Source organism: Nomia melanderi, chromosome 10 (genome assembly GCF_051020985.1).
Source record: "Nomia melanderi isolate GNS246 chromosome 10, iyNomMela1, whole genome shotgun sequence".
NCBI lineage: Eukaryota > Metazoa > Arthropoda > Insecta > Hymenoptera > Halictidae > Nomia > Nomia melanderi.
In genome coordinates, this window is record NC_135008.1 from 11168535 (window position 1) to 11187919 (window position 19385).

The 19385-nt window shown below is 35.0% G+C and overlaps 4 protein-coding genes across 4 annotated transcripts; 2 read left to right on the top strand and 2 right to left on the bottom strand.

Moving 5' to 3' along the window:
* Positions 1 to 601: 601 nt before the first annotated feature.
* LOC143175003 (modular serine protease-like) lies at positions 602 to 4971 on the bottom strand. Its single transcript, XM_076371544.1, is given in 6 exon segments — positions 602 to 787; positions 2936 to 3070; positions 3783 to 3958; positions 4336 to 4532; positions 4791 to 4895; positions 4967 to 4971. Coding segments are annotated over 6 exon segments (804 nt in total).
* Positions 4972 to 10722: 5751 nt separating this feature from the next.
* LOC143175004 (uncharacterized) lies at positions 10723 to 14364 on the top strand. Its single transcript, XM_076371545.1, has 10 exons — positions 10723 to 10812; positions 11505 to 11589; positions 11692 to 11804; positions 11895 to 11952; positions 12347 to 12471; positions 12813 to 12962; positions 13054 to 13173; positions 13205 to 13330; positions 13665 to 13883; positions 14254 to 14364. The coding sequence occupies exons 1-10, from the start codon at positions 10723 to 10725 to the stop codon at positions 14362 to 14364; spliced, it is 1197 nt and encodes a 398-aa protein (XP_076227660.1).
* Positions 14303 to 15284, top strand: LOC143175005 (uncharacterized). The gene is made up of 2 exons (XM_076371546.1): positions 14303 to 14650; positions 15220 to 15284. Exons 1-2 carry the CDS (start codon positions 14428 to 14430, stop codon positions 15282 to 15284), a joined length of 288 nt encoding a protein of 95 aa, XP_076227661.1. The 5' UTR covers positions 14303 to 14427.
* A 639-nt stretch (positions 15285 to 15923) lies between these two features.
* LOC116429725 (uncharacterized) lies at positions 15924 to 18867 on the bottom strand. Its single transcript, XM_031982999.2, has 5 exons — positions 18736 to 18867; positions 17986 to 18326; positions 17350 to 17543; positions 17015 to 17273; positions 15924 to 16467 (listed from the first exon to the last, which is right to left on the bottom strand). Exons 1-5 carry the CDS (start codon positions 18865 to 18867, stop codon positions 15924 to 15926), a joined length of 1470 nt encoding a protein of 489 aa, XP_031838859.2.
* Positions 18868 to 19385: the final 518 nt, after the last annotated feature.

The window sequence follows — 19385 nt, forward strand, 5'->3', positions numbered from 1 at the left end:
CCTGTTCCTACAATTCGCTTTTGTCAATATTACAACATCATGCAATATCTCTACAAATAAAGACAAATACGTTACTACCTAAATACTAAAACAAAGTTTAGAATTTTTAAAATTTATAGAATAAACAAGGTATCCCATTTTAATCTAGAAATGTAATTATTTCCGGATGTATTCGTTATTTAAGGAATATCTCAAATGCAATTTTGTCTGTTTTGATGTGTTTTCGACGTAGATAGGCTAACACTTTCTTATAGAGAATTATCTGTTGCATCGATTGACGCAAACAAATTCCATGATTATACTTAAAAAAATAGTAGTGACCTTCATATCTCTTATACTCGTTCATCTAGCAAAAAAACTATGTGTACCAAATTACTGCCTTCTCAAAGCAAAAAAAAATGTAAAAAAACCAAACATTTCCGGAAATAATTACACTTATTGATTAAAATGGAACATTTGTATAAATTTACAAAGAACGTTGATAGTAATTTTTAGAGGATATTTAATTAGTATCTAGTTTCGTCGAGAATAGCCGCCATTGTTCTCGGCCGTTCATAGACGTGGCGTGAATTTGTAAAAAGAGCCACAGTATACAAGTTATTTACGCGTTGACGTAAGCGGTACGAATCCAATCTCGGAAGTAACCACTAGAGGTGAACACGGTGTACGAGTGGTAATCACATTTATCGTCCTTAACTGGACTAACACTGACGGTTCCGCGTGAATGCCGCGTTTCCTGCATTCCGAAACACAATTCACAGCCACTGTCGCTTTCACAGACGCCAAGCTGCGAGACACTTTAGTGGTACATAATTTAAAAAAGTATTCATTACTGTCCTTCATTTTACTCGATAATTGCAATATAACAAACATTTATATCTCCATTACTATTAACACTGTGTTTGCCAAAGACTTCAAAGGAAATCCTTTAAATATTTTATCATTTTCTAAGTTCAATTATTTTACCTGAATTGACTTCTCGATTTTTCTTATAATGATTACAAAATTAATTAAACGATATGTTTTTATTCATTTATATTAAGTAATTTAATAGATTTGATTAAATTATCTCTCAGAAAAATAGACAGGTACGTGCAATTCTTTATACCCTCAAATGAAGAAATCGTCAATCTAATGTTTACATCTAACATTTATGTTAATATAAAGCCAGTCACTTATGATATGATGATAAAATTCCATGAATATCTGTTAAGTGTAAATGAAACTTTTTTGCAAATCTAATGTTCATGAATATTATAAGAGGCAAGTAGATTAGCTGGCAACAAACAGATCCATTAGTGCACATTTTTGCGGTTGGCTACATTTTTGCGGTGAAATGCGGACAAAAGTGAAATATCGCGAGAAGAAATTAATTGCTGCAATAGAACAACATCGCGGCCGGAACAGGTATGAATTAATTACAGAAATATAATGCGGTATGACTTAATTAGCCAGCTGAAGCCGGTCGCGCCGGGAAAACGAACTAAAAAGACCGGAAGTCCGCCAGGAAAGAACGTGGTAACGAACGCGAGCTTACAGGTGAAATTAATCAAAGTACATCAGCGTGTATGGTTGATGGTTTTAATTAATGTACGCCATCTCAGCCCTCAGCTTTCCGCTTTGACCTAATTACGCCTAGACGTAATACCTCTGTAGACGTCGTCGCAGTCCGCGCGAATCGGTCGCGCGCCGACGATGTTCACTGGAAAGGGTTGGCCAATTTGATCAGCGCAATGTCTTACCCGAAATTCGACCTCACACCTCCGCGGCGACGAAGTTGCAACCACATTCGTTCCAATCACGATAGTGCTTAGTCGCTGTCGCCGCGTATTTTCGATTTGCGGTGGAATTCATTGAAAATAAACGCCGTAGAAACAGTGATCACAAATGAGAGAATATTTTAGCTAACAGGACTTTCAGTTTTCATGTATTATTTATTATTACTTGGTTTCATATATTAAATTTATTTAGTTTCCATGTACATACATATATATATATATATATATATATATATATATATATATATATATATATATATTTTAACTGATAACTGATCATTTAAGAAATTTGAATACATCGATGGAATTTTAATAAATAAACACTAAGCGTATCAACACTTTATAAATACACCTATTCTTACCGTAACCGTTCAAATAAACGGTTATAAAATAAATGTAAACAAATTAAGTAATACATTGCTCTTAGTGAAAACAAAAACAAAAGAAAAGACAAGAATTGAAAAACTGATTAATCGAACACTATAAAAATTATATATATATATATATAAAATATTTGAATACACTAGGAAGATATTTTTAGGGATGATTCTATATTAAAATCAAACGACAATGAAGAGTAACGAAGTTATTTTGATTATTTAGTAAGAAATTGTGGTTTCAAAATTGGTGTAGATTTATTAAGAAGGAAATCTCGTTTTTTTCAGTGAAAAATATAGATTCTTTAGCATTTTTTGTAGGAAAAAACATAAATGTTTCTCAGTTGCAACTTCGCATGTGTTTTCAGCATTTTGAAGTGTAACGTACAAACTACTTCTGAATAAATCCAATTTAAAAAATTAATGAAATTTAATGAAAGTGTAATAAACCTCTGCAATGTTTCCAATAAAGGACAGTGATACTGTAAATAGTATTTAACTGAAATAATTGATTTGTTTGTTTCTAAAAATAGAAAGCAGAATAACAATAACCCAGGAAACAGCTTAATTTCCAAAACAACGAAGTTAATAAGAATGATAGTTACACTAGTTATTTTTAATTATTTTCCCGTTCTTTTGCCATTATCAACATTCTTGCAATGGTTGCTGTTGTTAAAAACGAAACCGTGAAGCCGTAGGGCTCGTGAAATAAAAGAACGTAAACAAGATTGCGTGACACTGGTTGAAAAATTGATTTTCTTGCTGGTGATTATCTGATACGGCGAGATTGTTGCTTATGAAAGTGCCACTTCAAATTTTCTCGTAACTGCTTTTTAGTTTCTTGTCGTAAATACCGACATGCCACGGAAATACAACATGCTTGCCCTCGAAGTTGTTTACAACCAGCCCGTATCTCTGCGAAATTGATGGTTCACACTCTAATACGGAATAACAAGTTAAATTAGAAACCGTTAAACAGGAAATTTGAATACATCGATGGAATTTTAATAAATAAACACTAAGCGTATCAGCACTTTATAAATACACCTATTCTTACCGTAACCGTTCAAATAAACGGTTATAAAATAAATGTAAACAAATTAAGTAATACATTGCTCTTAGTGAAAACAAAAACAAAAGAAAAGACAAGAATTGAAAAACTGATTAATCGAACACTATAAAAATTGATGTAAAGTTAAATGGGTGATAGAAAATGCAGAATATTCAACCTTTTAAAACCGGTCACTTGACCCGTAGTGGTACGTTCAGTGTTAATAGCATTTATTATCAAGAAACTAATTAAGATAAATCAATCCGATTACACAGTGTAAGATAACTATAATAAATATAAAGCATTAATGAAACATAAGAAACTTATAAAGATTAATATTCTCTAACATTTTTTAAAATAAATATTTTATTCAAAAATTTTATATCATTTATAAATGTTATTTATAATACATAGATTCTTCATTTACTAAAGAACGATATAGTATTAATTATGTCATGTATTCCATCTGTGCGAAACAGATAATTAATTGAAAAGTATTAAAATTTTATAGAGCAATGCGGACTAGTTTATCAGTATATGAAAGGCAATAAAAAATGTCGCATAGTTCGACTTCACAAATAATTTATTGGACGTTTTACAAGACAAAGTCAGCACCGTTCGTGGTTTAATTTGTTCCGTGCAAGACACTTCGTCACCTTGGTAAATGCATAAAGTATTCACAGTGGTATTACTCACTGCAGAACACGTCCCTGACAGGATAACACGTTCAACGAAGACATAATCATTATCATCTGTCAAAACGTATATACTTGGCTCGTAATACATTTATCTAAATGTTTAAAATTTGTATTAAAGAAACAAACAATAAAAACACGAATTAAACTGCAAACATTAAAATTTTGATAAATACTGCCCAAAAAGTGCAAATCAATGTTGACCTGTCAAAATCATCTAACTTTCAAGAAAATTCATACCTATTCGTAAAGTATATTTCCTTTCTTCATGCAATTTTCGTTTAACGTAGCACGCAGCAGCTGCAACGAAATTGATAATATTTACACAACACCCTCTTCAATTGTCAAAGTGATTAAGAAGTAACATGTAACAACTTTTGTAAGTTCTACAAAGGTACGCGAGTCAATTTACCCAGGCAAGAATGATCGCTTACAACATTCTCTGTAGACGCAAACGGAAACGGTACTTCCGTTTAAAATGTAATTGTCTCGACAGGTGTAGGTCAGAATACTGTTGCAGGGAACTTTATCTCTTGGTTTCTTGAAGCAAGGTTCGCCGCAACCGGCTAGTTCGTAATTTTCAGCTTCAGGTTGTCTAGGAAGGACGCAGCCGGTTTCGTTTCCCGGTTTTCTGCAATGTCCAGCGCGAATAATTAACAGTGTCACGATTAAACCGGTTCACATAAGGGGCAAACTAAATTAATTGCACTTAGAAAATGCTAGTTTAGCTACTCGCTATCTTCGTGTCCTTTGAATTCCTCAACGTGAGATGTTTTCGACGAATTTTCGCGGTGTTTTCATTAATTACGTGATTTCGTTCGGGTTCTTCCATTTTCCCGCGTTTCGTTTTCTTCTTCCTTAAGTGCATCTTTGCAGGGAATTATCTCGCGTGACGTAGCCATGCCCGTCGCTCGAATCACGGCAATCGAATTTGTTGTCGCACCTCACAGAGCCAGGCAAACATTCGTTGTTTCCACAACGGGATTCGTTTTTCCTGTTTTTCGAATGACAACAAACGTTGATTACGTGTTTGGAGACGGTGTATGCAGGATGTTTCTTGATTGCCGCATTTCATCCGCATCAGCCCGCCGGGCCGGAAGTAAAATGGTTTCCGACCAGAATCCGTTTTAAATACGACTTTGATTTTCAAACTTTGATTTTTTTTCGTGTTGCTTCCCCCGCGGGGAAAGCTTCAAATATTGACACTATTGGAAAATACTTTTTTTCTATCCTCTCCGCTTTCGAAAGATTTCTTTTGACGGTTCGATTTTGTGTACGTCGAGTAATGATGAATTTGAAAGTAAAATTTTCGTACATATTTGCATTCTCCCGATTCGGCAAACACGTCGATCCGTTCGATGTATCTAGAAAATCTTTCGCAAATGTACAAGAAGTCCGCGTTATTACCTGCTAACAATTTTACTGGATAGAGGTAAACAGGATAAATGGAAAAGGAAATAGTTTTACTGTATTTTCTTTTGGTAATATTAAAATTGAAACATATGGTGAATTTGTTCATCTGATACATGACGAGAGTTAAGGACATGATTTTTAATTTTCTCTCTAATAATACGAAAATGAGTAAAGCGACAAATTTAACCAGGTATAACAATATTATGATAATACATGTTATAATATGAATTATAATATTCACTATAATATTAATTATAATAATATTATGATAATACATATTATAATATGAATTATATTGTCAATTTGTATTGTTATTTATATTATAATATGTATTATCATAATTCAATGTATTAAATTGAAAATGATAAAATCAAAAATCATGAAAATCCGAAACGATGTATTGTGAATCGGTCGGGTGTAAAGACCGTCGTATGCATGCTTGTTTTCGCAGTCACTTTCCGGAATGGATCGAATTCGGTGGATCGAGTTTCCATTGGTAGCGTCATACGAGCACGTTTGACACTTTTAGTTAACTGAAATTCATTAGGGCAGCCCGTACCGATGGAATATTTCATATCTGAGTATCGCGTAACTTGCTCGATTGCTCTATAAACGTTACACAAAATTCAGCTGCGCAACAGATATCGTATCGTATTTAATCATTGCGCGTTTAAGGGCCTATGCACACGAGCGACGCGATCCCGTTGCGATATCACAGCAATGGCGCTGGCGTTAACGTAGCGTGCACAATGCGGTCGTTTTTGTTTCAAAATCAAATATCTTTCGATATAATTCAAATATAGCGATACATTTTTTATGTTAATTCTGAAGTATTATACAGTAATATAAAAGTACGCAAAATGGACGATGAATCATTTTTGACCTTGAGGAAATTGATTCAATTTCATATGTCTTAAAAACATTTCGTTTTTTCCCTTAGAATATGTGGCAAATTTTTTTCCTGAATAATTACACACAACTAAACCGAATGCAACTTTCGATAGAACTGAAATACAGCACTGAATTTTTTTATGTTAATGATAAAATGTATAATAATGTAGAAGTATGTGAAATGCATGATGAACAGTTTGTGACTTTGAGGAAATTGATTAGAAGTGGTACTTTTTAAAAATATTTCATTCTTTGCATTGTAATGTGTGGTTGAACTTTTTCCGCCATTGTATTGAACTTGGAATGTAAAACGTGCTGCAAGCATTTGAATAACTCCACATACAATAAACATGCGTTAAACATGTAAACTAAATACACACATGCACCACATACGCACAATAAATTCCACTTTACACACCACATACACAATTAAAAAAAAAAGAGAAATATACATATTTGACATCGTATGCTCATGTGGATAAGCCCTTATTGTTCCCGTGTCCATCTCCAGCCCTGAATGCGTCAGTCATTAACACAGGCAATCCAAATTACAAATCACAAACGAACTGAAGTGATCGAACATACATATGTACAAAATCTACTCGCACAACCTGTTAATAAAATAAATACCTCCTTACAAATTAATTCGCAACTTAATGACAAGGTTATCTGTGGTTAATTTATAATGTTTCACGATAAACAGTTGTGCAGCATATCACTCGAAAAGACATACGTAAGCAACAAATCGTATATCGTATTGTGTCGCATGCATTCTCTGAAATGTTCTACTTCCAAATTTTCTATGAAAACGTAAAAATCCGCAAACTAGTGATTACAGTCTTCCGCCTGCAAAGAGTTAAGGTTACAGCCAGAAGACCAGTTGTTCGACGCCAATGGTGAATTTTTTCCTTTTTCGCGTGGCCATCGATTTTACCAGAGGTTAACGAGGCAGAAAAAAATTGCAGTCAGCGAATTAATTTGTTGATATCGTCCATGGAGTGTTATTTCGTCGTTACACGGTACGGCTAGCTCTGTCACGCGAGTCCGTTCCGAAAGGTGTATTCGTTACGATGGTACACGTCGCGACTCCGGCGACGTTAATAACCGGGCAAAGAGGGTAATTTTCAATTGAACGAACCGTGATAACTCGGAGAGGCAGTAGAAAATAGAAAACATTTAGTTTTGATGAGCACGTGACTGAAATTGAAACAATGTCGGAATTACTATAATTGATGAATTGAATTATTAATAACTTCTCATTCGGCTGACAAAGATTGTTTGAATAACAAATAAATGTCAGTAGCAGCGAGAACTTGTGGGTTTAATATTAATTGTTAAATGACAGAGTTAATTGTTTTTAGGCAGAAACGAGGCTAATAAACGTATTTTGAAATGACGACCATCGTCTGCTAATAACAGAGAGAATTAGATAGATTTAGCACTTGAAATGAACATAAAAGGATTTAGTAGATAGATATTGCCTAATCATACTAAATAGTAGCGAATTCCATATTTTATTAACCTTGTTTATCGTCCCTAACGATACCCAAGACCACCGTTGTGCGTCGGTACGACAAATAAGCGCTAAACGCATTATCATTAATAAATATCTATGCCGCACTCTGTGCATTAATATCGCGACCGATGTATCGCGCGATGACCGTAAATAGTGAAATGAAAACACTGATAGCAATGCAATTTATCGATGTAATTTATCGCACCGCGGAACTCATTACAACTTGGAAATTGAGTCAAGTAGCACACATCTAAATAAGTCAGGCGTTTCGAATTAATACGTACTAGGGGAATAAGAATTGTCCCGAGTTTAATTAGCTTTTAATCAATGTTTATCTTTACGGCACAAGATACGAATCTTGGTTATTCATATAGCGAACTTTCATATTAATATTTAAACTCTAAACACAAGGATATATCATTAATAAAACTACGCTCAACATTGGTATCTCGAATCTATTATTCTCTGTTTCACGTTCAACTCGATTTCTGCTCATTCACTCATTTCTTTATTGATCATTTGATAAACGTGCCATGCGATGTACCATTATTTAGTCAATTATTTAATATATTACAAAAGAAATATAATTATATTTATTCGAATATAGGTTCATTTCACAAGAAATGAAAATCATAGCATCTCCTTCCATTGTCACGTACAATATTAAAGCCACCCAAAAATAAATTTCGACTAACACGAAACACCCTTTATTAATCTCTCGGCAATTCCAAAACTCTCGCTACGCGTCAATTAAAAAGTTCAATTACGCGAACAGTGTGGTTCCACGAATTATTCACGGCCCGCCGCTGCTGAGGATCACACGACCGTCACTTGACGAAGTCAATTTCACATTTTCGAAAAAAAATCCCGTCTCCTCCCGATCCTAAAACGTTCAAACTTCCATTAAGTCCCGCTAACGAGCGAAACTTCCTTCGAACACCGAACACGTCGCGAACTCGGAAGTCGCATCCTCGGTGCTCGTGACCTCTTGTACACGCGTCCCCTCTGCCCCTTCTTTTTTCCTTCGTTCCGCGGCATGAGAACCATGGAAATCGGGCATAATGAAGGCTACTCACGCGACGCCGCTAATGCCGGCAGAGCGAGGCTGCCACCGAAAGTGCAACGCGTGCATTTATAACCGAGCCAGAAGGACACGGCAGCATAATAATAGCCCGGCCGTTAATAGTCAAACAATAACTGATTGGAGAGGCGCAATCGGCTGACTGTCAGCCGATAGCTCGGTGTTCCCGTCAAACAGCTCTTGGAACGCCACTCGATAACCGAGGGATACCAATCCACCAGAACTAATTCGCGAGGAAAACGCTTTTGACAGATAACGGAGAGACCTGGTCTCGCAATCGACCCTTAGGAGTGTTGAGCGATAGATATTTGGAGGAATATAACGTCAATGGTCTAGGATTTGCTTTGGCAGAGTTGTGGGATAATGTTGACACACGGGATAGATACTACCAATATGTAAATAGAAATAGAAAGTAATAGTGGAACAAACTTTGTGGTTTGATTGCTGCAAATATGATGAGAAAATGGAAATTGTGGAGAAGGGAAGGTAAAAGAGAATTATGAGAACTAGTAGACTTTAGATGGATGTTTAGGAAATAAACGAAGAGTTAAGAAGAAATAAAAAAGAATTGAATTATTTAAGCAGAAACAGTTTAATTTCAGAATATTCAGTTATTTGAATTGAAATCTTTTAATTGATATTTGTACATTTTATTTATTGTAAATAGATATTTATATTATATTTATATTATATAAACGTTCTTAATAGCTGTAGCGTTTCAGTATAAGATTGAATACTGAACAAGAACAAGATTGCACTTTAAATGAGCATATTTAGGAAATAGATAATGGATCAAAAAAAGATAAGAAGGATGTCATCTGAATTGTTTAAACATGAAAAGTGTAATCTCAGAATATTCATTGTTTAAATTAAAATGTTTTAACTGACCTTTACATATTTTATTTGTCATAAATAGACATTTATTCTATATTTATATTACGTAAACATTCTTAATATCCCTGGTTTCAGTATAAGATTAAATATTGAACAAGATTACACGTAGGTAACGTGGAACAAGTTACCCATGACCCGGTGCAAGATAAGCTGAAATATAATCGTTCACGCGAATTCGTATTGTCTGTGTATTATGCAAACGTTTGCGTTAATGGCAGCAATCATGGACACGATCGTTCACAGCGGCAGCGTTCGCTCGGTGGCGTGTCAGTGAACTTGATTTTGTCGGCAGAGAACAACCGTACGAATCGCTAGAAATTAACTGCTTAATAGTAACCATCATAAAACTCGGATGATTGATAGTTACCCACGTTCAATTTGTTGTCGCCTAGAAAAGATGAAACAAGCGCGAGATCGCTCGCAATTTCATAATTTTCAATAGCCTTCCAACTTTTTCTCTCAGCTTCCTGAACTCTTTTTTCCCAATTACTAACAGGATGGCGAATGCTTTTCTGATAAATCACTAAAGAAATTGGTTTAACAATGTATGTTAAGACCACTCGAGTTGTTATTAACTTCGACGTAAGGCAAGACCTTTAAACTCTCTATTTGCCACTTTCAGTTTTAAGGTTTTCCGGGAATGAATAATGACGGTCACTAAAAAGATATAGAACTGTACTCTTAAAATTTGTCAAACATAGCAAAAATCACGTCCGCATAATAAATCTAACCTAACGTCAAGTCTTCTACCCAAAAACAATATGCTAATCGAATTTTAAGTCAATTAAAGTTTCAGTAGCTACACCTTAAGTTCTTATAGAAAAATTGGAAAAAGTCAATTTGACTGCTCGGTAGTTTTATCGTTAAAACGCGAATTGAACGGCGAGTCTACATGATTCGCGGAACAAAAGAAAATTTTATTTTGCGCCGTTTGACAACCGGCGTCTCGATTCGCGAAGAGCTTTTTCATTCGCCGACGTAAGCTTCGTTATTTCTTGCCCAGCGTCGTCCTGTAAATTTTGAAAAATGGACGTGATGCTTCAGAAGCACTGCGCCAAGCACGTGTACAAGGTGCCAGAGGGATTACGGGAACTGTGCACTGACATTTCACGGGAGGTAAGCACACGCCACGTTTCTATGGAACATAAATCAAACTCGATCCTTAAATTAAACGTTTCTGATGATTGATACGAGTTATGCAATATATTAAATTGCATTTCAGAATCAGTTATTAATATTTTAGTGATACTAAACGCAGGTTTGTAATGCCCTTTCTTTATTGGCATTTTCATTTCTTTATAAACACTTAACATTCACGAGATTTCTTATTTTCATGCTTGTCCTGCTGAAATATATACTCATTCAGAAGTATTGCTGATTATTAACACTAGATTTACGGAACGAGTCAATTTGACACATATTGAATTTTATAAACATTATTCGGTAAATGTTGGGTCGGTTTTGATTCATGCAATTACGCAAATATATACCCTAATTGTCTACTTTTAAAGCTGTAATTTACAAGATCTAAATGAACAAATATCAATATTTTTAAGAACGATGGAACACACTGTACAGTAAACGTCCGTAAATCTAGTGTTAAGTTATGAATTTTTATTATTTTGAAACAATAACATTAGGGAGAAGCTATAATATTTATTAAACATGTCTTGACTTTCCCTATGTCTACGTGGAATCGAAAGCTATAGATGTAGAATCTATATTATATATATTATAGATAATCTTCGTATAACATGATGAAAAATATTTACAAAGATCATTGTTATTAATTGTTCATTGGATATTAGGTACTCAGATCGCAACCCACGGATTTGTACGCATTCATTGCTGAATACGTGGATACACTTTTAATAACGAGGGAAAACACAAAAGGTGAATATATCGATGGATTCAATTTCTGTCAGTGTCGATTCCTGTTACTTTTCCTTACTACTTTTACGTAACTGTGCAAAAAAACGTTCTTCCCCGTTCCAGTCGCGGTTAAAGTCGTAAACAATATATTACTCGGAAGCCAAGCAATTCTATCCATACTTTACCGGGCCGGTTTTACTTTGGAGCAGATAGCAGTCGCAGCACCGCGAATCCAGGTAAATTTTATTATAGCGTGTCTGACGCTTATCAATACTTGCATGGGGAATTTCGTTCCGAAATGTTCTTTTTGTTACTTCGTTTTCCAGAAAGCATTCCGACTCTACTTAGACGCGGTTGACACGCGACCGGGACACGTATGCGGAGGTAAGGGAACTAGACATGAATCTTAAAGAAAGTACACAAAATTGCTTTATTTTTAGGCCATTTTAATTCAGAAGGAGTTTGTAAACATATAACGGTCGAAATTATGAGAAAATGCAGTAATACTATTTAACCAAAGGTATCAAGACATCCTTTCAAATTTTAACTTCAAATGATTTTTTAAATCGAAGAAGAATAATTACATGTGGAAACTAATTTGAAGTTAAAGTTTGAGAAGATATCTTTTGACAGCTTCAGTAAAAATAGTGTTAACATCATCCACTGTTCGTCATTGATTGAAAATTTACAATAAGTTTCTACAAATTTATTCGTCCTTCCACATTTAAATCCATATATAGAAAATCATTGTTTAACTCTATGTAGACTCATTGCACAGCAAATGTATTAACCTTGAACGCAGATTACACTTGTGACGAAGAGTCAAAGATTTCCATACGAAGTATCCTAGAAGCGACTGGATCAACGCGAAAGAATGCTGAACGGGCTGCTGCAGTGATTCAAGTAAGTTTCAACTACGTTAATATATCTTTAAATAAAAATGTGATTTAAACTCTAAGTTCTCTGTTGTGTTTTACACAATTAATTCTTATATTTCTTCGATATTAGTTTGTACCTTCGACTTCTTATAAAAAATTTCGTATTCGCATAATCAGTTACTCTATCGCAAATACAGCGCTACCAATTAATAAACCCATAGTTTGTATATTAAATTGTTAAAAGATATTGCAAATATAAAAAAGGATAACAGTCACACTAATAATTAGATCTATAACGACTACATCAGAATAACGATCATGAAAATGCACAAATTTTAAATATAAATTCTACAAAAAAAATATCAGGCAGCTTTTCGCGGCCACTACGAAAGGATGGCCCTGAACGAATCTCAGGGGAAAGTTCAATGGCAGAAGGCAGTGACAAATACGTTGGATATCCTGAGAAAAGCCGGCGCCACACAGGCAGAGGTTTCAAAAGCCGCGACACATATAAAAGTAAGCACCCCGCACGTCGTTTATTTGTTTCCTTTCCTTTTTTCGCAATATCACCTGCGAAAACATTGAATCGATCATTCGTCACGCGTAGTTCGCCTATCGCGGCTATTACACTAGAAGAAACCAGAAGATGGACGCTCGTAAGATTTTCATTTTGTATCGTCGTACGAAATTTTCCGTGAATCATAGAGGCATCACGGGATTCAATAATGTGAATATCCACAGCAGAAACAGAAGAGCAGCTCAAAAGGGATGTACGTATACTGGAGCCCGCGGAAGCCATTCAAGCGGTCGCTTGGATGGAGATGATGTACGAGGACTCTGGTTTGACGTTAGAGAAAGCCAACGAGGCTGCCACGATTATTCAAGTAATATAATCTTCATCGATATCTAGGGAAAATAAGGTTTCGCTAGGAAATTGAATTCTAAATTATTCCATTTTGTTTATAATATATTTAAATTTAATATAATTAGTTAAATATAATTACACGGTTACTTACACTTAACACATTTCGTTTCGTTATTTGGTTTTGCTCTTAGTGTAGCTTCACGCGAGGATCATCGATATAATTATTATATGAAGGATAAAAGGAGATAGTTAAAATGTTTGCTGTGTCTATATACTGGAATACTGTATTTACATTTACATTTGACAGAGTATTTGTATTCCAGACGTTACGCTTATATTTCTTTTCGATTCAGAGAGCCTACAAACAATATCGCGAAAGAAAAGGTAGTTACGATGTGAGACGATTGGAGTCAACGAAGTCGATGGTCGTTGAAGCTGTTCTCGACTCTTTGCATCAGAAAGTGTTCAAAAAAGTAATATCCCGCGAAGATGTCCCCGCGGAATACGGTACTCGGGAGGAGTTAACGATCACCAGCACGAAAGTTCAGATGGCTTTCAAAGAACGCTTGAGGGTATCGCGTGTATCGATAGAGGGTGAATATTTGAACACGATTCGAATAGGTTCATTCGAATTACGATACACGATAATATTTATAAGATAATTAATGATCACTGATAGTTATTGAATATATAACACATAATAATCGATTTAAAATCTTTAATTATTTATATAAATATACTTATAATATATATAAAAAATATATATAATTATAATTATTAATTGAACTTGTCAATTATAAAAGAATAATTTAATTACCAAATTCTTAATTACCAGACCATCAACATCACACGAATTGTAAATATTTCAATGTACAATAAAATAATATTTAATTTATAAAGCAAACTAAATTCTTAAATAACTAGTAACATTATTTCAACTAGATCCCATGGAATCGGCAGAAGACGAAGAATACAGAGAAGAAGACGAAGAAGAAAAAGAAAACGAGGCTGAACACATGGAAAAGTATAACGGTAACGGAAAGATCCCCTTAAATTGGCAGCAAACGATTAAACGATCAAATATCGTGTATCAATTCCCGCACAGAAACAGAGGAAATGGTGATCACAGAACCCATTCTTGATTCTAAATACCGTCCAGCAGTGGAATCGGAAGTGAATACCGACGCAGAATACGCGGAAGAACAGTTGACGGAAACGGAAATGGATGAGCAGCGAGCGTCGGAAGTTGAAATCACGACGGAGCAATTGCCTACTAACGTTAAACCACAATCGCAGCTTGAAATCAAATATCTGATAAAATTGAGAGAAGAAGCCGAAGGTGAACGAGAGTCTTAATTTAACATTTGAAAAAATAAATATTTAAAACTTTCCATTCACAAACGAGTCGCGTTTTAGCTCTATAAAGGTTTCAATTAACCCTTTGCTCTGTGATTTCTTTTATAATTACGCTCGCTAGGATAACTTTTTCATTAATAATTTACCAAAGAACAAAGAATAATTCCCAATTCATCCATATCCACCTTTACTTCAGAATATAACAATTAATAAATGGAAAAATAATATTTTATTTGAACCTAAGATAACTGAGTGTCATTCAATTTTTGTAACTTCCGATTAAGGACTTTCTGACGAGGCTAACTTGATATTGTATGGCAATGGGTTAACATGGAATTCTTATTCTTCTAGTTAATTATCAAGCATGATAAATCTTTAAAGAAGATAGTTGTAAAAAAAATCGTGAGACAAGCGATTAAGAAGATAACAATATACGGAATACAAATGAATATAACGAAACTTCTTTTAAAGAGTTCTGTTGCATGGAATCTGCGGCTAGAAGTTTATTTCACGCGCAATGCGCAAATCAATTAATAACTAACGCTGTTACAGAGGGAGAGGAAGAAGAAGGGGAAGAAAAGAAGGAGGCCGAGAAACATAAGCACCAGGAGGAATAAGAAGAGCCAAATGTTGCCCAAGAGACCAGTACCGCGGGAAATGCGGCAGAATGATATAAATGTCCTCGTTTATTAACTTTATTAAAGCAATATATTTCCAAAATAGCTTGATTAACTTTATTAGCTTAATACTTTTAAAAAAATAGTTCCCTAAAACGCGTAAGTTCCTTCGCGATGAAGTTAAACCTTGCTTGTACGTTTCCTTGAAAGTACTTACGATGATCGTAAAGAAAATTGGCTTGGCCGAAATTCTCATAACAGCATCAATATAGAGAAAATACTAACAATGACACAACTTTAGAACGTGGCGGGTATAAACAATTTACAGTTTATTAAAAAATGATAGCTGCAATTGTACACGACGATACGAAACAAAAGCAAACTTATAAAATACGTGTATACGTATAAATAAATCATGTCATGGTACAATACGAAGAAACTAACATAGTATTCCTAAAAACCGTTATACAATTTGTATCCTTCATAGATATCTAAGAACCATGTTTCACTTGTCAAGTTTTTTACAAGTTTAAAATAAACACGAACCATCCGAAGTCATCTTTTTATAGAGAAATATGACGTATATAAAGAACTGTCCTAAAAATACAAGAGACAAGACAATCTGGGATTTAGTCAGGCCTAAAACGTGTGTCTCCATGGCGTGCCTTTCGCAGAGCAGCATATTCCAGTCTTCATTAAACGAGACTTTAAATTTTTTAACTGATTGTAGTCCCCCTCCCGGAAAATCGGCACACAACCGGCTCTGCATGGTTTCTTGTCGTTGGCGAAATATCTTTCTCGATGCTTTAGGTTCGTGCTTTCGTCCATTTGACAGCTGATTTCGGAAGTGAATGACTTGTTGCAATCATCCTTCACTCGATCGTCCGAGAATTCGTTTTCACCTAAATACTTCTTCTGCCTGCACTTCTTGGTGCCCTTGTACTTCTCCGCCAAGATACACAGGGAATCCTTGTGATCGATCGTGCCCACGCAATCGTCGCACTCTTCATCCTTCTGCTCCTGAACAGTGGATATCTTCTCTAAATCCCTTAAATGGCAATCGTGATGGCAGACCGACTCGCATGTTACGTAGCCTTTGCTGGAGCACCTTTTCTGACCGACGGAATTCGACGAACAGAGGCAAGTGTCCGAGGCGAGCCGTGGTTTTTCTTTTGACGAAACACTAAGAAGAAAATTTTCTTCATTTTAGATAATAATGACACGTTGTTTCTATGGCATGAAATAAATTATTACTGGACTGCGGGTCTTTATGCGAATTCAAATTTTCAAGAATATAATTATAATAATATAATTACGGTGGCGAATAGTTTTTTGCAAAAAATTCTATAAAAAGCATTTCAGATTTTTATATATTTCTACGTATCGCGTGCATCCAATGTGATTTTGCACCTTCCAATTTTCCATAAATACATAAAAATCGGCGGTCTAATTATCACGATATAAAATAAAGTAAATATAAAAATACATAAATATAATAAATATAAGAACATTTATATATAAAATAAACAAGTCTTCAAAATTTATATGTTTCTCGTTAAACTTATTCGATCCTAGTTACCAATTGCGGCGAACTGATTTTTTAATCGACACTACAAACTTTCACTTTTTATGTGCTGCCATCATAATATAAGAAAAATATATGATTATTATTTACTATTTCCGTCTGTAATCAATGATTTCAAAAGTGACAGCACAAACGTTTCACGAACCTGCGATGATCTTCCCCGTTGCAATGATAACAACAGTTATGATGGCAGCAATGATTGCGATTCAGGTAACGACAAAAATCCTGGCGCGACCGCAGCAAATCGATATTGGAATGTTTCACGCAATGAAAATCGCATGCCCGGTGAATGTTGGCGTGCGAGTTATCCGTGTGCGATCCAAAAATGTTCAGCCTCGACCGGGAGTTTCGGCAATCCGGTTTGCAGCCAGGACGGCCGCAACCGTGTTCCTCCGTGTTGCACTCTAAACGAAGTGAAATTATCGCGATAATTCATCGAGACGTCGCCGTGATTCAGGAACGCGAGGAATTTCAACTTACTCCGTTTCTCGGACGGGCTGCTGCCTTTAATGTTATCTACCCGATCGTATCCTTCGCTGTATAGAAGATTAACGGAATCCAATTTGGCCGAAGTATCTTTTGGGCTTCGTCTCCGTGAATGGGAATACGAAGTGCGGCAACGACTAGAATTTCTGGACTCCGTTATGAAACTTTTCATCATTCTTACGTCGGAACTGGAAATAAAATAAGTTACTCTGCGGAAAACCCTGCTATGGACATCAAGCTATTTTGCCGAGAATACATTTCTAAGGGAGACCAGTGATATTACAAATTAATTTCCATAGAAACTTTTTAAATTGATATTTAAATCGTAATTATACGGTTTCTTAATGATCGTTTAATTAATAGTAAGAAGAATATTGCAATACATTTCAATAGCGTTAGACACAATTTTTATTCTGCGTATAACTCAAATAAGTCTATCATGGGATGAATTATTTTATCTTTTATTTTTACGCATTAATTGTTCACCGCATAAATTTGCTTGAAGATCTACAGTCTGATATCTCTGTTATTGTTCGTTTGTTATTGAGAAATAGAACTACAACATCCGTCGTAATACGAGGATGGCTGGATACAATATCATTTCTGCTAAAAGAACTAGTGAAATTGTACTTGTCCGGTTGTTCTGATTTCGAGGGATCGCCTTTCTTCGAGATCTCATTGTATTCTTTGCTTGGAACGATGTCAAGCGTATCCCCCGCGCTGCACTGATCCGCTGTCTTAAAAACGTTCGCCGGTTCGTTAGCTTTTGCAGCCTCGTTGCGTTTACGACAGCAACTGCAGATTATTGGTTTCTGAAGTAAGTTTTCCTTGATCGAGCCACTTTCGCCGTACTCGTCGCTCCAGACCGCCTTAGTCTCAGCACGACCTGATCTCGAGTTCGAGTATTTTCTTGAAGAAAACGGTAAATTTTCTTGCTCGTGCAGGTCCTGGTTCCCCGTTACACTTTCAGCCTGATTCGATTTGTCATTAAATATAATATACAATGTGTATAAAAATTCTGTTTTAAATTCGTCTTAGATAGAACTAACTAAAAATATAACATTAATGTAACGCTAAACAGAAACGTTTTCTGTAATTACTATCAGAAAGCAATTGAAGCATTTTTTTAACGAATAAGTAAATTTACAAAATATAGAGATAAAATTTAGTTTTGAAACATAAATGTTATGAAAATATAATGTAAATGATGAATATTGTAAGTATCATCTAATCCGTAACATCTTGATGGATAATAATATATGGATATAATAGATAATTTTGAGATAAAGCGAGCATGAGAGATATTATGATTAATATTCGTTTATTTCGGTGCTCATAATATATTAAAATATTTTGGTATTATATTTCGAAAGAGGTTACCTTGTCGAGTTTCATCGCATCCTCAGAATTACCAGAAAGACCATAATTTTTTGGGAACCTACGACGTGCACGCCGGAAAGCAACAGCGGCTGCGACCAGCTGATGTGACGAGGACGGACAAACCTGGGACATTGCTGAAAATAGTCAGCGTGAAACTGATCATTCCCCTGATTTTAGCTAGCTTTATTACTCATTCGAGATAATTGATCTGAAAGTAGGCGGCATCAAACCGACCCAGTCCCCCGATTTTGACGAGCTTTATTCCTCATTCGAGAGAATTGGTTATGATTTCAATGACGGAAGGGTAACTGAACGATGAAGTGTGCCACTTCGTCCCGTAATTGATTCGTGAAACGTCAAATTAGATTTTAACCGATATTGTAGTTTTCACTACACAATCGAAAATAGCAAATCACGATGTATAATAACGCTGAGCATTGTCTATCTCTAAATAAACACAAAGAACTGAAATAAACTGAAATAAAAGTTGATATTGACTTACCTTTATAATCGATATTCTTTAATAAATATTATAGATACACAAATTGATTCTTTGGTGTTCATATTAATAAAATTATATTTTTTTTTAAAACAAATTCTTAAATAAAGCTGACTATATTTATAAATAAAAATGGTGGTACCATACGATC